The sequence below is a fragment of the Mandrillus leucophaeus genome, unplaced genomic scaffold (genome assembly GCF_000951045.1).
Source record: "Mandrillus leucophaeus isolate KB7577 unplaced genomic scaffold, Mleu.le_1.0 Scaffold200, whole genome shotgun sequence".
In the NCBI taxonomy this organism is placed as follows: Eukaryota; Metazoa; Chordata; class Mammalia; order Primates; family Cercopithecidae; genus Mandrillus; species Mandrillus leucophaeus.
The window spans coordinates 139,867-156,053 of record NW_012102033.1 but is presented as its reverse complement, the minus strand read 5'-3'; the positions used below and the strand labels follow the sequence as shown (position 1 = coordinate 156,053).

The window sequence follows — 16,187 nt, the reverse complement described above, 5'->3', positions numbered from 1 at the left end:
TCCTGGGTTCAAGCGATTCTTCTGTCTCAGCCTCCCAAGTAGCTGGAACTACAAGTGCGTGCCACCATGCCCGGCTAATTTTTTGTATTTTTAGTTAGTAGAGACGGGGTTTCACCATGTTGGCCAGTCTGGTCTCGAACTCCTGACCTCACGTGATCCACCTGTCTTGGCCTCCCAAAGTGCTGGGATTATAGATGTGAGCCACCGCACCTGGCCTACCCTTGGTTTTTTTTTTTTTTTTTTTTTTTTTTTTTTTTTTGAGACAGAATCTCACTCTCTTCTCTGTTGCCCACGCTGGGGTGCAGTGGCATTATCACAGTTCACTGCAGCCTCAATCTCCCTGGACTCAGGTGATCCTCCCACCTCAGCTTCCCAAGTAGCTGGAACCACAGGCGTGTGCCACCATGCGTAGCTGATTTTTCTATTTTTTGTAGAAATGAGGTCTCCCTACGTTGCCCAGGCTGGCTGAACTCCTGGGCTCAAGTGATCCTCCTACCTCAGCCTCATGATTTTATGCCAAGGACTTGCACAGGCTGTGCCAGTGCCTCAAAGAGTGCTGGGATTACAGGCATGAGTCACTGCTCTGGGCTCTCTCTCTCTCTCTTTTTTTTTTCTTTTAAAGAAAATGTTGTAAACAGCTCTGTAAACGATGCTGTATTGTCTTGAGGACTGTACCACTTCAAAGCTCTTTGCCATCCTTCAGGAGAGACTCATTTCTCTGATCACTTTTTCCCTGGTTTGAGAAAAGCTTCTGTGTTTCTCGTGGACAGCAGAGCTTGTTTGGGTTCTCACTGAACCCTTCCGGTGTCTCTGTAAGGCAGGCATCCTCATCTTGTTACTTATGGGAAACTGAGGCTCAGGGAGAAATCACATGTCCATGGTCACACAGCTTGTTGGGGACAGAGCCTCATCCCTCAGACGTGTCAGTCAGATTGGGCTTCTGCTTTGAGCTCTCAGATGCCCCTGAGAGACAGGTTTGTCAAGGGGAAGACTGAGCCAGGCCTCAGGGTGCAACCTGCGATAGGCCCAGGCATACAGAGCTGAGTCCCTTAGGGCCAGGCCTCTCAGTGCTCAAGGCCTGATAGGAGAGACCCTGCAAATGGGTTGGCCCAGTGCAGAATGATCATTGTGCTAGAGGTGGGGGATGGGCCTGTGGCAGCCCAGAGAAGGGGTATCTGTCAGGTCAGAGACTGGGGGAGATATTGAAGAGAAACTGATACTCAAGTGGAAGGAAGGAAGAAAGGAAAGGGAGGGGAGGGGAGGGGAAGAGGGGGAGGGAGAGGGGAGGAGGGGGAGGGGAAGGGCAGGGGGAGGGAGATTAAGTGGTTGGAGGAAAGAGAGGCCTTCTAGGCACTGGCACAGCCTGTGCAAGGCCTTGGCATAAAATCATGATATGTTTGAGGAGTAGAGGGTAGCTGGGGGTGACTAGTGAGAGATGAGGCCAGGGCCAGATCATGAAAGGAAATCTCTGACAAGCTAACAGATTGTACTTTTCTTCGTAAAGCCACAGGAAGAGTGGGGTCAGCTCTGGGCATGAAAAGATCCCTCTGGGACTATGTGAGGGACCTACTGGAGGCAGGGAGGAGGCTGGAGCAATGGTGATGAAGCCTGAGCCAGGCCAGGGCCCTAGGGATGGAGGAAAAGGGACAGACAGACATAATTGGGGTGGAGGGACAGAGCGGGGATCAGATGGGATGTGGGTGATAGGGAGGGAGGAGAGGAAGAAAGACTTGGAACTTGTGACCTCATGGGGTGAAATCTTGAGGGATGTCTGGGGGCTGCCTGGAAGCAGTTGGGTGCACCAGCCTGGAGCTCAAGGATTGCATTTAAAAAACAATGTCAAGTTGGTTGTTGAGGTCAAGGGCAATGCTGATATGTCTCTGGAGAAACCAAGAGGTACTTGGGTCCTGAGGGGGAGCAGATGGACCCAGCCCAAGTCTAGGAACCTGGGATGAGAAGGCGGTTGGACAGGGAAATGCTGATCTCCTCTGGGACCCAGATAAGTGTACAAGATCTGTGGAACATTCAGGAAGTTTAGGCGACCGGGACTCCTGGGTCCTGTCAGGGAAGGGGACTTGGTGGCATCGAGAACAACCCTTTGGTTTTTGGCTTCTGCCCTCAGGGGGATAGTAGGGCCATCCTCATGTAGGGGAGCACAAGAGGAGGGTAGGTTGTAGAAGGTGGTGAATGTAGGGGAGCACAAGAGGAGGGTAGGTTGTAGAAGGTGGTGAATTCATGTGCAGGTTGCAGCCTGGAAGACCTTTTGCATATGGGGTCTGGGACCAGCGGGGAGACAGTGGGCACTGTTAGGGTTGGAGCTTTGAGTGAGAAGAATCAGAGAAGAACTAACCTTTTTGTTTCCACAGAGAAACTTGCAGGGACAGCCAGCGCACCATGGAGAAGGAAGGAAGGAGCCATCCATGTGGTAAGGAGCTGAGCCATCCATCTGCCTCAGCGTGACACCCAATTCACAGAGGTTTAGAGTAGGAGGACTGGGTGAGCCCTGAGGGGGTCGGCATGCCACTCATTCACTCATTCTTCACATCTTCCCAGAGCAGACCCTGGACCTGCAGGCCAGGAGATGAGACCTGGCCCTGCCCTCAGGTCTAGGAGGAGATCTGGTTCCTGACGCCTCGGGGGAAGGCTCTTAGCGAGGCCGAGGCAGGCCACCATGCCTGAATGGAGCCCTGTGGGAGTGGCGTTAGTATAGGAGACTCTTAGACAAGAAGACACAATTGTCAGGCAGAAGGGACAGCTCAGTCACATGGTCGTTCTCTCACTGAACACACCTTTCCCGAGGCTCCAGGGAACCTCTTTGGAGAGCTCCCAGTCAGCTGGGAGATCTTGGGGGTAAGGGGGGCCTCCGGAATCAGCGTGGATTCAGATTCCAGCTCAGGTACTTTGCAGTCAGGCTGGTGTGAGCATTTGGTCGTATGCTGTGAAGTCCCAGCCCTGTGATTGGGATGTGATTGTTAAGAGGCTGTGTCCAGGCCTCTGAGGATGGAGAAAGCACTAGATGACTGGGCCCACCCTCCTCCAGGGCCCTGGCCTTGGGGCCTCTGGTTTCCTGTGTTGCTTCCCTCTCCCCCTCCCCTCTTTCAGGCTCCCAGCTGCGGCTACTAATGAGGCTGCCTGCCAAGGCCTCTAATTGGACTTGTCTGGGAAGAGCTGAGATTGGGCGGGATGGGAGCTCTGGAGCTATGACCTCCCTTTGCGTCACCAGAGAAAGGAGGGGAGAAGGGGCTGAGCAGTAGTGGAAGTCGGGAAGGCAAGTGCCATGCGAGTTTCCGAGTTTCCGAGTTTCCAGAGGGCAGGGGCTGTTTGATCCGCAGGTTGGAAAGCTGGGAGTGAGGAAGCTGGTGAATACAATGGCCCGTAAAGGTAGCCAGCGGTGAGGACTTGGACCTTGAGAGGGGTTGGGTCCCAAGTAGAAGTTTCAGGGGATCAGACAGTGTATGTCTGACTGGGGCCTAAAAGCCTAGATCCCTTATTGCGTGGGAGCACAGCTGTATTCCTGAGGGTATCTCTGAGGGTTTTGGGTCTGAAGCTGGTGGTAGTGGCAACTGCAGGGCTGAATCTCTGCTCCCCAATGAAGGCAGTGGCTGGTGGTGTGGATGGCTGGGTCTCTAAGGGGCATTCAGGCTGGGCAGCTTGAGGCCTGAGTCCCCAAAGCAGCATTTCAGGGACTCAGAGGGCTATGACCCTAGGAGGGGCCTCCCTAGGAGCCTTCCCCCGAGGCAGGGTTGGGAGCCAGATGTCCTCGTAGACCAAGACTCAGACTCGCTGAGGGCAGGGCCAGGTCTCATCTCCCAGCCCATAGGCCCAGGGTCTGCTCCTTGGAAGATGTGAGTGAATGAGTGAATGAGTGAATGAGTGAATGAGTGGCATGCTGACCCCTCAGTCCTCCTGGAAGAGGGGCTTGCACATCTGAGAGGACTGGGCATGGGGAAGAGCTCCAGCAGTTGGGTTCTGTGGGCTGGGAGGTCTGAGTTGGAGTCCCAGTCCTCAGACAGTACCCAGTGACAGCCATTGAAAAATGGCTCAACCCACTAGACAGGAAGGGTGTTTCGACACGTGCCCTGGGGCCTTACAGAGGCCTGAATCTCTGGTACTTTGGAGGGTGAGAGAGCTGGAAGCCTCAGTTCCCAGCTGGGGGATCCGCTGGGGAAGTAGTGGCTGAGAAAACCACTCTGAGATGAAGAGGCCCCCTTATTCTTTTAGTGGTCACAGACCCTTTGGATCATTTTTTGAAAATTCATGTGAAAAACACATATGCAGGACACCCCCCAGGCCCGTCCATGCTGCCTGGCCTCCCCCAGGCCCATCTGTGCTGCCTGGCCTCCCCCAGGCCCGTCCATGCTGCCTGGCCTCCCCCAGGCCTGTCCATGCTCCCGGGCCTGTGCTAAGACCCTGCTCCAAGGCTTCCCTCCCAGCCCATAGTAGGCAAAGGGAACCAGGGAGGAGAGGACGATGCCAGCAGTGACTTTGTTGGCCCTCAGGTTGACCAGAAGAGAGGAAGAGGAGGATGCAGAGAGCCAGGTCATGGTAGGCAGTCCCTAGCACCCCTCCCCAGTCCCCATCCACTCCAAGCCCGCAGAGGCTGAGTCGTTCATTTCAACTCTTCCCAAGCCCCAACCTCACACCCCAACTCCTCAGGAGCAGAGAGAAAAATCATTTGGCCAAGAGATAACAAGGCCCTTGCTGTAGCTAATGAGAGCGATGGCGAGGTGGGGGGAGGCCTGGAGGCTGGTGGGCGGCCAGGCTGCTCCCAGGGGAGCCCCCCAGCCACACACACAGGGCTGCAGTCACCACACCGCAGGCCTCGTAGACGTGGCTGCATCCCCGGATTGCATAAATGCACACGCACATGTGCCCACACTCGGGAGAGGTTGGGCTGGCCCTCCCCAGCCAGCCTCAGAACTCCCTGGGGGCACAGTGCCCACAGCCCCCCTGCCTGCAGCCACACAGGCCAGCTCCTCTGCTCCTCAGAGCCCAGTGCCCGGTGGAGGTGGGGATTTCTGTTCTCAGGCAAGGACAGGGAAAGAAACTCGGTAAGGAGAGGTGAGGAGCCCTCGGTTCTGAGCTGAGGAAGGCAGGAGCTGGGCTGGAGTCTGCCTGTTGTGTGTCAGGCACTGTCAGGGCCCTTGGGGCTCTCCAGGGTCCAAACTGGCCAAGATGGCTGCCTCCATGACGCTTAGCTCCCAGCGCCCTGGCCCCGAAGCCCACCTCCTCTCGACATACCACACTCCCTTGCAGAGACTGGGCTCCACCTCAGCTTCCTCACAGCTCACACGGGGGTAACCTCTTCCTAGCTCCTAGGGTGGGGAGGAGGGTTAAGGACCACGTCATAAAGGGCCTGGGTCCCTGCCTGGCACAGCAGGTGGTAAAGGTGAACATATTGATTGTGATTGTTGTTCTGTTTTTATTTACTGCCATTATTATTGTCATTCATCATCCTCATCTGAGTCGAAAAGGTGTGGGGGTAGGAAGGCCAGAGACCCATAGAGGTGAGGCCCTTCCAGGGAGACATGGGGGATGAGGCGGCACAGTGAGTGGGGCCTAACCCTGGAGGGACAGCTGGGGCTTTGATCTTTGAATTTTCAGATGAGGTGTTGGAATTAATCAGTGAATTTAGCATGGTTGCTGGGTGAAAGGTCAAAATAAAAAATCAATCATATTTCAGTATAGCAACCATAAACAATGAGAACAATACATTTGTAATTATGCCATTTATAATGGCATGGTGTTTTTGTTTTGTTTTTGTTTTTGAGACGGAGTCTCGTTCTGTCGCCAGGCTGAAGTGCAGGGGCGTGATCTCAGCTCACTGCAACCTCCGCCTCCTGGGTTCAAGCGATTCTCATGCCTCAGCCTCCTGAGTAGCTCGGATTACAGGCACGTGCCACCACACCCAGCTAATTTTTGTATTTTTAGTAGAAACGTGGTTTTGCCATGTTGGCCAGGATGGTCTCCATATCCTGACCTTGTGATCCGCCCGCCTCAGCCTCCCAAGGTGCTGGGATTACAGGCGTGAGCCACCGCGCCTGGCCTATAATGGCGTGTTTTTAATTAGTAAAGCGTCTGCTGATTCTGGCATAGGCAGGAAGACAGGATTCTGCATGATGCCAGCACAGGGGTGGGCACCTGCGGAAGATGTGGTCTCTGCCCTCGGAGAGCTTACATACTTCCAGAATCCAGTGGAAAATGGAGGTGATGATATTGAATAGCTCACACAGACACGGAGCACTCACTAGGTACCAGGCGCTGTCCAAGCTACTGCCCTCACCTTTTTTTTCCCCCACATTTACTCATTTAGTCACCATGTTAACCCTATGAGGTGGGGACATCCCTGGCCAGCAGATGCGGAAAGAGAGACACGGAGAGGTGTGGTGACATGCCAAGGACCCTCAGCCAGAGGCTGGCAGAACTGGGAACCCAGCCTGGCAGCGCATCTCAGAGAAGTGCACTCACTTAACTCCTGAGCTCCACCACCTTCTGTGTGGGCGCTTATGTCCAGTGGGCTGACCTGAGGACCTCTCAGTCCAGAACTCAGTGCTTCAAATGAATCTCTTTTGTCCTCCCAGGCTGATCTCCCTATGCCTCTAGGAGACCCTCGCCCTGGAGACATCCCAGAAAGCCCTCCAGAGAGGTAATAGGACCCACGGGGTCCTGGAGGGAAATTGGGGACGAGGAAAAACCCAGTGGTGATTCCCTCCTTTCCCCCAGCAGGCCTGCGCAGCAGGAACTCCAGCAAGCCTTGGTGCCTGTCATGAAAGAGCTGGTCCCAGTCAGGAGGAGGCCCTGGGGCCAGCTCTGCCTGCCCCCACAGCGGCTCAGGTGTGCCCCCAGGCATCTCCAGAAGGAAGGAGGTGGTCTGACCTTGGGAAGAGCAGGGGCTGCCCGGACCCTCCCCTAAACGCTCTCCCACCTCCCCACCAGGGTCACTCGACATCCACTGATCCCAGCTCCGGTCCTGGGCCTGCTGCTGCTGCTGCTGCTCTCTGTCCTGCTGCTGGGCCCATCCCCACCTCCCACCTGGCCCCACCTCCAGCTCTGCTACCTCCAGCCCCCTCCAGTGTGAGAGGCTCCACTTGCGCCTCAGAGCAGCGTCTAGCTCAGTAAATCCCCCGGCCCTCTCTCCACTCAGATCCCCATTGTTAGTCCAGTGTTGCGCCGGCTTACCCCAGATACAGTACGGGGGATCCACATCCCTGTGTTGGGTTTTTATGTGAAGTCTGCTAGTTTTTTAATGTTGACATTTCTTAACAATAGCAAAACTCCCCAGTAATGGATTAAGCACTAAGGATTATTCCTTCACAAAACAAGCCTGGCAAGGGCAGCTGTGGGCACACAGCTAAGTCTCGTTGCCTCAGGGTCGGGGCCTCAGTGATTCTCCTGTCCCCTCCCTCATGCTCAGGAGTTGGCGATTGTAGCTTCCTACATCACATCTGCGGGAGACGGAAACTTTTCCCTTCCTTTTTATAAAGAGAGGCAGTAGCCTTCGTGTGCAGTGGGTACATTCAAATCATACTCGTAATAAAAGAGAAGCAGTTGCCTGCCCAGAGCCACCAGCAGACTTGTGTTTGTTTCGCTAGCCAGACTGCTTGGTGTGACCACCCTTTACTGTAAGGGAGCCTGGGAGACCTGGGAGGTCAAGTACCTCTGCGGAGACTGGGTACCTTGAAAGTGCCTTGCCACACACCTCCTTCACACTGAAAACCACTGCAGGGCATGGACCCAACAAAACACTTTGGGAGTCACCTACACACCACCACCAGTGTGCAGCTGCTGAGTGGCCTTGGCACGCATCGCCAGGCTGCTTTGAAGGGCTCCAGGATATCTCCTCTCCCTGATCTCTTTCTCCCTCCTACCTTCTCTACACCTCTGCCTTGCCCTCCTGCAAAAGGATCCTGACTCTGTCCTGCCACCCCACCATGGGTAGGAGCCTAGGTTGACCCAGTCCTAACTGCATCCTAACTTTTGAAATTGCACATACCTGGATTCCAGTTATCCTTTGTCGCTTAGTAGCTCTAACAACTTAGGAAAATTCCTCCTGACTTTCAGTCTTATTTGTAAAATTAGGCCAACTCCAGATAGTTTTGAGGAATACAGTCAACTGATTCGGCTGGAAGGTTACAGAATTCTTTCCAGACAAGTGACGTTTGTGTTTAGTCTTGAAAGATGGGTAAGGTTTGGCTTACAGTCAGCAGGGGCCCAGGGAGGGTGTCATAGAGGTGGGAAAGAGACCAGTGTGTGTGGAGAGCCATGGGCAGCATCCTGTTGCTGGATTTAAAAAAAAAAAAAAAATTAAAAAGATTTGGAGTCGGGAAGGGATTGAAGGTTACAGAGTGGTGGGAAATAAGAGAGGTAGGCAAGAGGCCGTGAAGGAATTTGAACACCAGCTTGAACTTTATTCCCCAGTGCCCGTGAAACGGCTGTGAGCAAGGGAAGGTAGAACTCTGGGTGGGAAGAAGAGGTTCGGGGCCTGTGGAGGAGATGAATGAATGAAGGGGATGAGGATGAAGGCCAGCAGGTGGGGAGGAGTCTGGGGCTGTGGTCCAGGTAGGAGAGAATGAGGCCTGAGGCAGGGCATGCGGGTGGAGAGGAGGGAAGAGCAAAGCCAGGGCAGGGCGGGAGGGACCAGGCTGGAGACTGACAAGCTGTAAAGGATAGCGAAAGGGGCAGGACAAGGACAACCCCTGGGACCTGGTCCAGTGACTAGGAGACAGTGGAGCCATTCCCAAGATAGGGAACCCATGATAAGGAGTGAGTTCAGGGAAAGACTCAGTTCATTTAGGGGCTGGAGTCCTGAGCTCTGAGCTCCCAGGCTGGAGAAGGGGGTCTGGGTGTTGTCAGCTGTGGGTGGTGGCGGAAGCTGTGGGGACTGCTGAATTTGCTTGAGAGTAGAGTGGGGAGGGAGGAGGTTCCAGACACCATTTTGGTCAAAAACCTCAAATGTTCAGAAACGGATCAGGGAAAAAATAGAGTGTGGGAAGAGACCAGGCCAGTACCCAGCTACCAGGCCCTCGGGGAAACAGGAGGAGGCTCTTCATAGGGTCGTTGTGAGGTTAAAAGAGCTAATACAAGCACAGCACTTATAAGAGTGCCTGCTATATAGCAACTGCTCATTAACATTTTAATTCCATTTCTCCATGAGAGTAATGGAAAAGTCGAGACTTTTGAAATTGCACATACCTGGATTCCAGTTATCCTTTTGTCGCTTAGTAGCTCTAACAACTTAGGAAAATTCCTCCTGACTTTCAGTCTTATTTGTAAAATTAGGCCAACTCCAGATAGTTTTGAGGAATACAGTCTTTCCTTTGTTATTTGGAACGATAGAGAAACAGTCCCGCCCCCACAGTACAAGGGCCAATTAGGGCTCGGTTCTCCTCCCGAAAATGCAAACTTTTGGAGACCTTGCCAACCACATGCGGCGGCCCCGCTTCCCGCGCAGCAGACGCGGCCAGCTCCACCCTCTTCTTTAAACCAATGAGAGCGCGGTCCGCACGAACGGCGCCCCAAGCGCGCTGATCTGGCCCTCTGTGGACCATGGGGTTGCCATGGTTACCCTTGAGGGCGGAGCTGAAGGGCAGGCTGGACCTCCCGGGAGAGCGACAGATTTTGATTGGCTCTTTTCTCACTTCACCTGCAGCCCAGGTAGCTCCCCGCCCTTTCCCTGTCCTTTTTGGAGCCTGACGCCTACTCCTCTCTCCTCTTCTCCTGCCCCAGCCTGGCGCCCCGGTGGTCTCCCGAGAAGGAGACCTGAAGTCGGAAAACCCTGAAAAAAAAATCGCTGGAGGCTGCTGTGAGAGGAGGAAACCCTTTTCAAAAAAAAAAAAAGCATTTTGCTACGTGACAGGCGCTGTGCTGAAATCTTATGAAGGATAGCTTATTGGATCCTTGAAGCAGATGAAGAAAAGGAGGCACGGAGACTGACGTCAAGAAGGCTTTCTCAATACTACGCAGCTAGATTTGGAGGACCCTGGGTTTGGATGCTAGGGCTGCCTCACACCAGGGCCCACGATCTTTCCACTGTGCCTGGGGAGAAGTCTGGAAGTGATGGGAGGGAGGAACAGCGAAATGCAAAGGTGAGAGCTGGTGGAGAGACAGATAGAAACCCAACAGAGGAAAAAAAGGAAGATATGAAGGAGTCAGGCAGAGGAAAAAGGAAAAAAGAAAGTGAGGGAGAAGGAAAGGAAGAGTTTCAGAGGCAGAAGGAGAATAGAGAGAGGAGGCAGAGATTCTCAGAAGACCAGAAAGCCAAGAGAGTAAAAGGGGAGATACCCGCAAGGACTCAGGGAGACGGGGACACATACCCAGAGAGGAAAGAGACCCAGAGAGGAAAGAGACCCAGAGAAGGGGGCAGAGACAGAGGAGGACAGAGACCTTGGAGATTACAGAGAAACAGAAGGGGACAGAGACGGGGGTAGGGAGGGACAGGGACCCAGAATGAAAGGAGGGGACAGAGCGGAGGTGGGGGGCGGTAGGGAAGCAGAGATCCAGAAATAGGAAAGAAGCTAGCTTCCTGGACAAAGACAGAGGCAGAGAAACGGAATTGAGGAAAGAAAATAGAGTGGGAACTGAGGGGAGAGATGCCAGAGTGGCCGACGCAGAGTTCTGTCTCTTTTCTACCCCAACCTTTCCAGCCCCGCGCCCCCAACCCAACGCACACGCAGGTCGCACAGGAACGAGGCGCAGTCCGGAGCGCACGGCAGGGTCTTTATTAAGATGGGGACAGGCGGCGCGCTCAGCGCGCGTCCAACACCAACAGCTTGTGCATGTACGAGTTCAGCCAGTGGCGGCGCTCGAGGGCGGCCAGCAACCGCGCGCGCTCCCGGAAGGCCGCGTCGTCCGCCAGCGCCAGGCTCCTCCGCGGCCGGGGGGTGGCGGGATCCGCCCAGGCCGGTCCTGGGGGGCGGAGGCTGTGGAGAGACTCGGTGACCGCGCGTCCAGATCCGCGCTCGCCGCCGCCTGTCCTCCCCGCGGTCTAACTTGAAGCCCTATTACTGCCCCGTCGGTGGAGTGGGTCGGTCCGGCTCCCTCTGTCTCGTTCTCTGTGTGAGTCTCTGTCTCTCTGCTCACCAGGTTCGAAACTCCCCGGGTACTGAGACCGAGTGTGATGCACTTGTCCGCCCACAGCGCTCAGCACATGGCCAGGCGCACACCAAGAACCCACTAAACGTTGCTCAGAGAACGAATCCACTTCTGCATCGGCTCCTTTCCAGCCTTCTCCATGCCTTTCTCGGGATCTATCTTTCTGTGTCTCTTTCCCTTGCTGATTCTCTGTCCATTCCCGCACCACCACCACCACCAAACCCTCCTCCCGCCTTCCACCACCCCTAGTCTCTGTCTTCTCGCTGGGCCTCGGTCGCCCTCTCTTTGGGCTTCTGTCCCTCTTTCTGGGTCTTCTGTCCCCTTTCTCTTTGGTTCTCTTCCCACTTCTCCAGGTCCCCACCCCTCCCTGGGAGTTCTGGCCCTGGCACCTACCTGAGGACCCCGACCGGGGGCAGGGCGACTCCCGAGGCAGTGCGGACGCCCCAGGGCACCACTAGCAACAGCAGCAGCAGCAGCCGAACCCGAGGGCTCCTGGACACCTGGCGGGTCTCCATCACCTGTGAACCAGAAAGGGGCTCAGTGGGGCTGCATCCCGGCCCAGAAACCCCGGCCCTACCATGCACCCACCCCCAGCTTCCCGCACGGTCCCCTACCGCGCAGTGGGCTCGGGCAGCGATGCTGGCAGCCCCCTTATATCGCCTCCACAGCCCCCGCACCGGGCAGTGACGCAGGCCGGGGGGCCGGGGGCGCAGGGTCACCCCCTCCCCAGGCTCATTAGGAGCCGCCAGCGGTAATGAGGAGCCGGGGGTGGGGGACCTGCCGCTGCCTTGGCCGCCACCAACTAATTGGGACCAGAAGCTGGACCTGAGACGAGGGAGGGGGAGAGACAGACAGACAGAGAGGTGGACACAGGGGGTGTGTCAGAGGGCTAAAAATAGAGACTGGCGGAAGGACCGTCAGAGGAACAGAGACACAAAGAGAAGGACAAAGACAGAGTGGCCGAGGAAGAAATAGAAAGAAAGGGAACGACGGAAAAAGAAAGGAAAAGGAAGAAAACAAGAAAAGAGAGCAAAGGAGATGGAAACGAACAGTCAGATGGAGATGGAGGAGAGAAAGAAAAGGCTCTCAGAAAGACAGACGGCAATGGAAGGACGTCCTGGCCTGGACCGAGCTGCCCAGAGAGAAATCCAGCAGGGAGAGGCCCAGAAAGACCGAGGGTGAGATGGTGAGGGGGGAAAAGGCAAGAAATGGCAAAGGGTACGTGTGGCAGGGGTGTGAGGACAGGAAAAGTGACAGACAACATCAGAAAAGCCTCAGAGAGAGAGTGAAGAGGGGAAAACAGACAGGGCTCCTGAGCTGCCCTGAGGATGTGTCTAAGTCCTTATCTGGGAGGAGTTTGGGGGTGCTGTTAAAATTAAAGCCCTCACACTGACTCTTTTTTTGTGTTTGTTTGTTTGAGATGGAGTCTTGCTCTTGTTGTCCAGGCTGGAGTGCAATGGCACCATGTCGGCTAACTGCAACCTCCACCTCCCAAGTTCAAGCCATTCTGCCTCAGCCTCCCTAGTAGCTGGGATTACAGGTGTCCACCAACACTCGTGACTAATTTTTGTATTTTTAGTAGAGACGGGGGTTTCGCCAAACTGTTGGCCAGGCTGGTCTTGAGCTCCTGACCTCGTGATCCGCCCGCCTTGGCCTCCCAGTGTGTTGGGATTACAGGCATAAGCCAGCCGGCCCAGCCAACGCTGACTCTTAAGAGGGGCCTCAGCCGGGTGCAGTGGCTCACACCTGTAATCCCAGCACTTTGGAAGGCCGAGGTGGGTGGATCACTAGAGATCAGGAGTTCTGGCCAACGTGGCGAAACTCCTTCTCTACAAAAATACATAAATTAGGTGTGGTGTAATCCCAGCTACTTGGGAGGCTGAGGCAGGAAAATCACTTGAACCCGGGAGTTGGAGGTTGCAGTGAGCTGAGATTGCACCACTGCACTCCAACCTGGGCAACAGAGAGAGACTCTGTCTCAAAAAATAATAATTTAAAAAAGAGGAGCCTCTATACACAGTGAGGAGAAGATGGGCAAAACTTGGAAGTCCTGCAGAGCAGCAGCAATTTGGGATGTGGGAACTTGGGCTCCTAGGTTCCAAGGAAGGTGGTAGCAGAAGCTTGGGCTCCTGAGTCTAAGAGTGGATGGGACAGGGACCCAGATTCCTATGTTCTGGGAGAGGATGAGGCTAGGGACTTGGATTCCTGGATCTGAGGAAGGAAGGAGGTAGAGGACTGGAGTTCTGAGTCTAGAGGGAGGGAGCTGTGGGGTACAACTTAGGGGACTTGAAATAGGAAGGTATCAGAGAACTAGACCCCTGGGTTTCCAGGTAGGAGAGGGTAGAGGACCAGGACCACTAGTTTCAAAAAGATAGTTTGACTGGGCCACATTTCCAGTAGATCATTCCAGTTTCTAACTCCCTTCCCCACCCCAGAGACAATGTCCTTTACTTCTGTCCCTTTAAGAGTCTAAGTCTGTCGCTAGGCTCCCAGGATCCCCTGGGAGGGGTTCAGTTGCATCACCTGTGTGCCCCTGAGACCCTACCTCTCACCGCCCTGCCCAGAGCCATTCTGTAACATTCACTGTTCTCTGCATCCAGCTCTGCTCATCTGCTGTTATCTTGGACACTAGAGCAGGTAAGAGACCCCAGGACCTTAAGTAAGCCTGTCCAATCGATGTGTAGGCCGCCTCCACCTCCACCTGACCACAGACCTATGCTTCTCTGCCCATACTAGCCCCAGCAATGCTGAATTCCTAGCTCCATCCTCAATAACAGACGAGAGTCCTGCTCCAAAGCTCTCATCTTCAAGTCCTAACCCCTCCACTCTGCAGAGCCCAGACCTCCAGACCCTGAGGACTCGGAGGTCCCAATTCCTTTCTGACTCAGGAACCAAGAGCTCAAGGCCTCTTATCTCCTTTCACCCCTGTTATCCAGCTCCTAGACCTTGCTCCCTCAAAATTCTAGGCATCTGAACTACCAGCCTTCTCCTCCCTACAGAACCAGGAGCCAGGAACCTCAGCCCCCTCACCCTGCAAGACCCAGGAATCTGAACCCCCAGCAACTTTCTTAACCCAGAACCCAAACGTCTCCCTCCTCCCTCAAATCCATGAGTCCAGCCCTCAGCCCTTAGTAGCCTCCTGTAGTGTAAACAACTGCTGAGTCGAGGTGTCCCGGGGGACCTCGGAGAGGAAGGAGATCCCACGTCCCCTCTAAGGCCTGACACCCTCCAAAGTCGAAGTCGAGGAGATCTGGGAGCCTGGAGAGGTATCGTTCTTTCCCAATTTTTCTAGGACCCCTCGGTGAAACAGATAAGGAGATTAACTACGACTCCCAAGAAGCCCCGCGCCTCAGTCTCCCTTGGCTACCGCGGCCACCGCCCCACAGCCTCCAAGGGACTTGCGATTGGGTTCTCCTCCCATCCCTGGCGCCAAACTGGGACCCGGTCGGACGCGGTCCACCTGCGGGCCAGTGGGCGTGACCTCCAGGAGTGGGCGGGGCTCCTGGGAGCCTTCGGCCTTAACCCCTTCCTTCCCGCTCCCCCTCGCAGCTATAGGTATCTCCCAGAGCTATGAAATCGTTCAGCCGGATCCTCTTCCTCGTCTTCCTCCTCGCCGGTCTGAGGTCCAAGGCCGCTCCCTCAGCCCCTCCGCCTTTGCGCTCTGGCTTTCCGGACGTGGCCCACCCCTCTGAGACCTCCCCTCCGAAGGGTCCTTCTGAAAATTCCACACGAGATCGCCTTAACCCAGAATTTCCTGGGACTCCTTACCCTGAACCTTTCAAGCCACCTCATACAGTTTCCCTGGAAACCTTCCCACTTGGCTTCACTGAGACCCCCAACTCTGACCTTCGGGAAACCCCGCACCCACAGTCTCCTGAAACGCCCAAAGCTGACTCACTCACAGCGTCAATATCAGAATCCCTGGATATCCCCAAAACCAACCTCTCCAAAATGACACACCTAGATTCTTCTGAGACCCCCACACCTGGCCCAACGGAAATGCCACGCCCAGGGTCCCCTGAGACCCCCAAACCTAACTTCTCCAAACCTTCACGCCCAGAATTTCCTGAGACCCCAAACACTGACCTTATGCAAACTGTACCCCAAGAATCCCCAGAGATTCCCCAACTTAATGCAACTGAAATCTCACAGGCAGAAATCTCTGAGACCTCAACCACTGGCCCTACCAAGACCCCTGACCCCAAATCTCTGGAAACCCATGACCTCAACTCCACTGAGACCGCAAACTTTGAATTTCTCCAAGCTCTCCATCCTGACCCTTCTAAAAGCCCCCACCCAGAATCCCATGTAACCCACTATCCCAGCCCCACCGAAATTTCCCAAACAGAATTCCCCACAACCTACTACCAAAATGCCACAGATGTCCCCAGGACCTCCGACCCTCAAATCTCCACTAGTCTCTACCCAGAAACACCTGCGCCCTTCAAGGATGAAGCCACTGCTCTAAATGAGCTGTTGCTGAATCCCAAACCAGAAACCCCTGCAGCCATCCAGCCCTACTCCCCAAAATTACCCACTTCAGATTCTCCAGGAATGGTTGAGCTGAAGGCCCCCCAGAACTCTGGCCCTAAGGAGTCCAACGCCCCTCCTCCCTCAGCCCGGATTGTAGGTCCCCCTGCTCTTCCAGGGCCCCCCAATCAGTTGGCCCCTGCCACTCTGCGGGCACCCCAGAGGCACAGCCCAGGTGAAGGAGTCAACACTATCATCGTGGTGGAGAGAGTGAAGGAGACCGGTGAGGGGCGGGAGCCGGACTCCTGGGTCTGAGGGAGGAGGGGCTGGGGGTCTGGACTCCTGGGTCTGAGGGAGGACAGATTGGGGCCCTGGACTCCTGGGTCCCAGGGAGAAGGGCTGGGGGCCTGGACTCCTGGGTCTGAGGGAGGAGGGGCTGGGGGTCTGGACTCCTGGGTCTGAGGGAGGAGGGGCTGGGGGCCTGGACTCCTGGGTCTGAGGGAGGAGGGGCTGGAGATCTGGACTCCTGGGTCTGGGGGAGAAGAGTTTGAGAACAGGAATTCTTGGATCTGAGGGAGGAGGGGCTAGGAGCCTGGACCCCTGGGTCTGAGAGAGGAGGGGGTTAG

At 55.2% G+C, this 16,187-nt stretch overlaps 3 protein-coding genes across 3 annotated transcripts in view; 2 read left to right on the top strand and 1 right to left on the bottom strand.

Moving 5' to 3' along the window:
* CCDC155 (coiled-coil domain containing 155) overlaps positions 1-7,565 on the top strand; it is a 31,082-nt gene extending 23,517 nt beyond the window's left edge. The window contains exons 16-20 of the mRNA XM_011979284.1: positions 2,367-2,425; positions 4,500-4,545; positions 6,582-6,646; positions 6,727-6,834; positions 6,937-7,565. Of these exons, the coding sequence (XP_011834674.1) occupies positions 2,367-2,425; positions 4,500-4,545; positions 6,582-6,646; positions 6,727-6,834; positions 6,937-7,078 (420 nt within the window). The 3' untranslated portion in view covers positions 7,079-7,565. The remainder of the gene's footprint in view (positions 1-2,366; positions 2,426-4,499; positions 4,546-6,581; positions 6,647-6,726; positions 6,835-6,936) is intronic.
* A 3,125-nt stretch (positions 7,566-10,690) lies between these two features.
* Positions 10,691-11,699, bottom strand: PTH2 (parathyroid hormone 2). Its single transcript, XM_011979283.1, has 2 exons — positions 11,485-11,699; positions 10,691-10,919 (listed from the first exon to the last, which is right to left on the bottom strand). Exons 1-2 carry the CDS (start codon positions 11,604-11,606, stop codon positions 10,745-10,747), a joined length of 297 nt encoding a protein of 98 aa, XP_011834673.1. The 5' UTR covers positions 11,607-11,699; the 3' UTR covers positions 10,691-10,744.
* Positions 11,700-14,661: 2,962 nt separating this feature from the next.
* GFY (golgi-associated, olfactory signaling regulator) overlaps positions 14,662-16,187 on the top strand; it is a 2,806-nt gene continuing 1,280 nt past the window's right edge. The window contains exon 1 of the mRNA XM_011979282.1: positions 14,662-15,844. Coding sequence (XP_011834672.1) covers positions 14,662-15,844 — 1,183 coding nt within the window. The remainder of the gene's footprint in view (positions 15,845-16,187) is intronic.

Bases quoted from the DNA above. Each gene is read 5' to 3' on its own strand.
- PTH2 (XM_011979283.1), bottom strand. From the start codon at position 11,606: ATGGAGACCCGCCAGGTGTCCAGGAGCCCTCGGGTTCGGCTGCTGCTG. The intron at 10,920-11,484 runs GTAGGTGCCAGG...GTCTCTCCACAG, and splicing joins CCCCCGGTCGGGGTCCTCAG to CCTCCGCCCCCCAGGACCGG.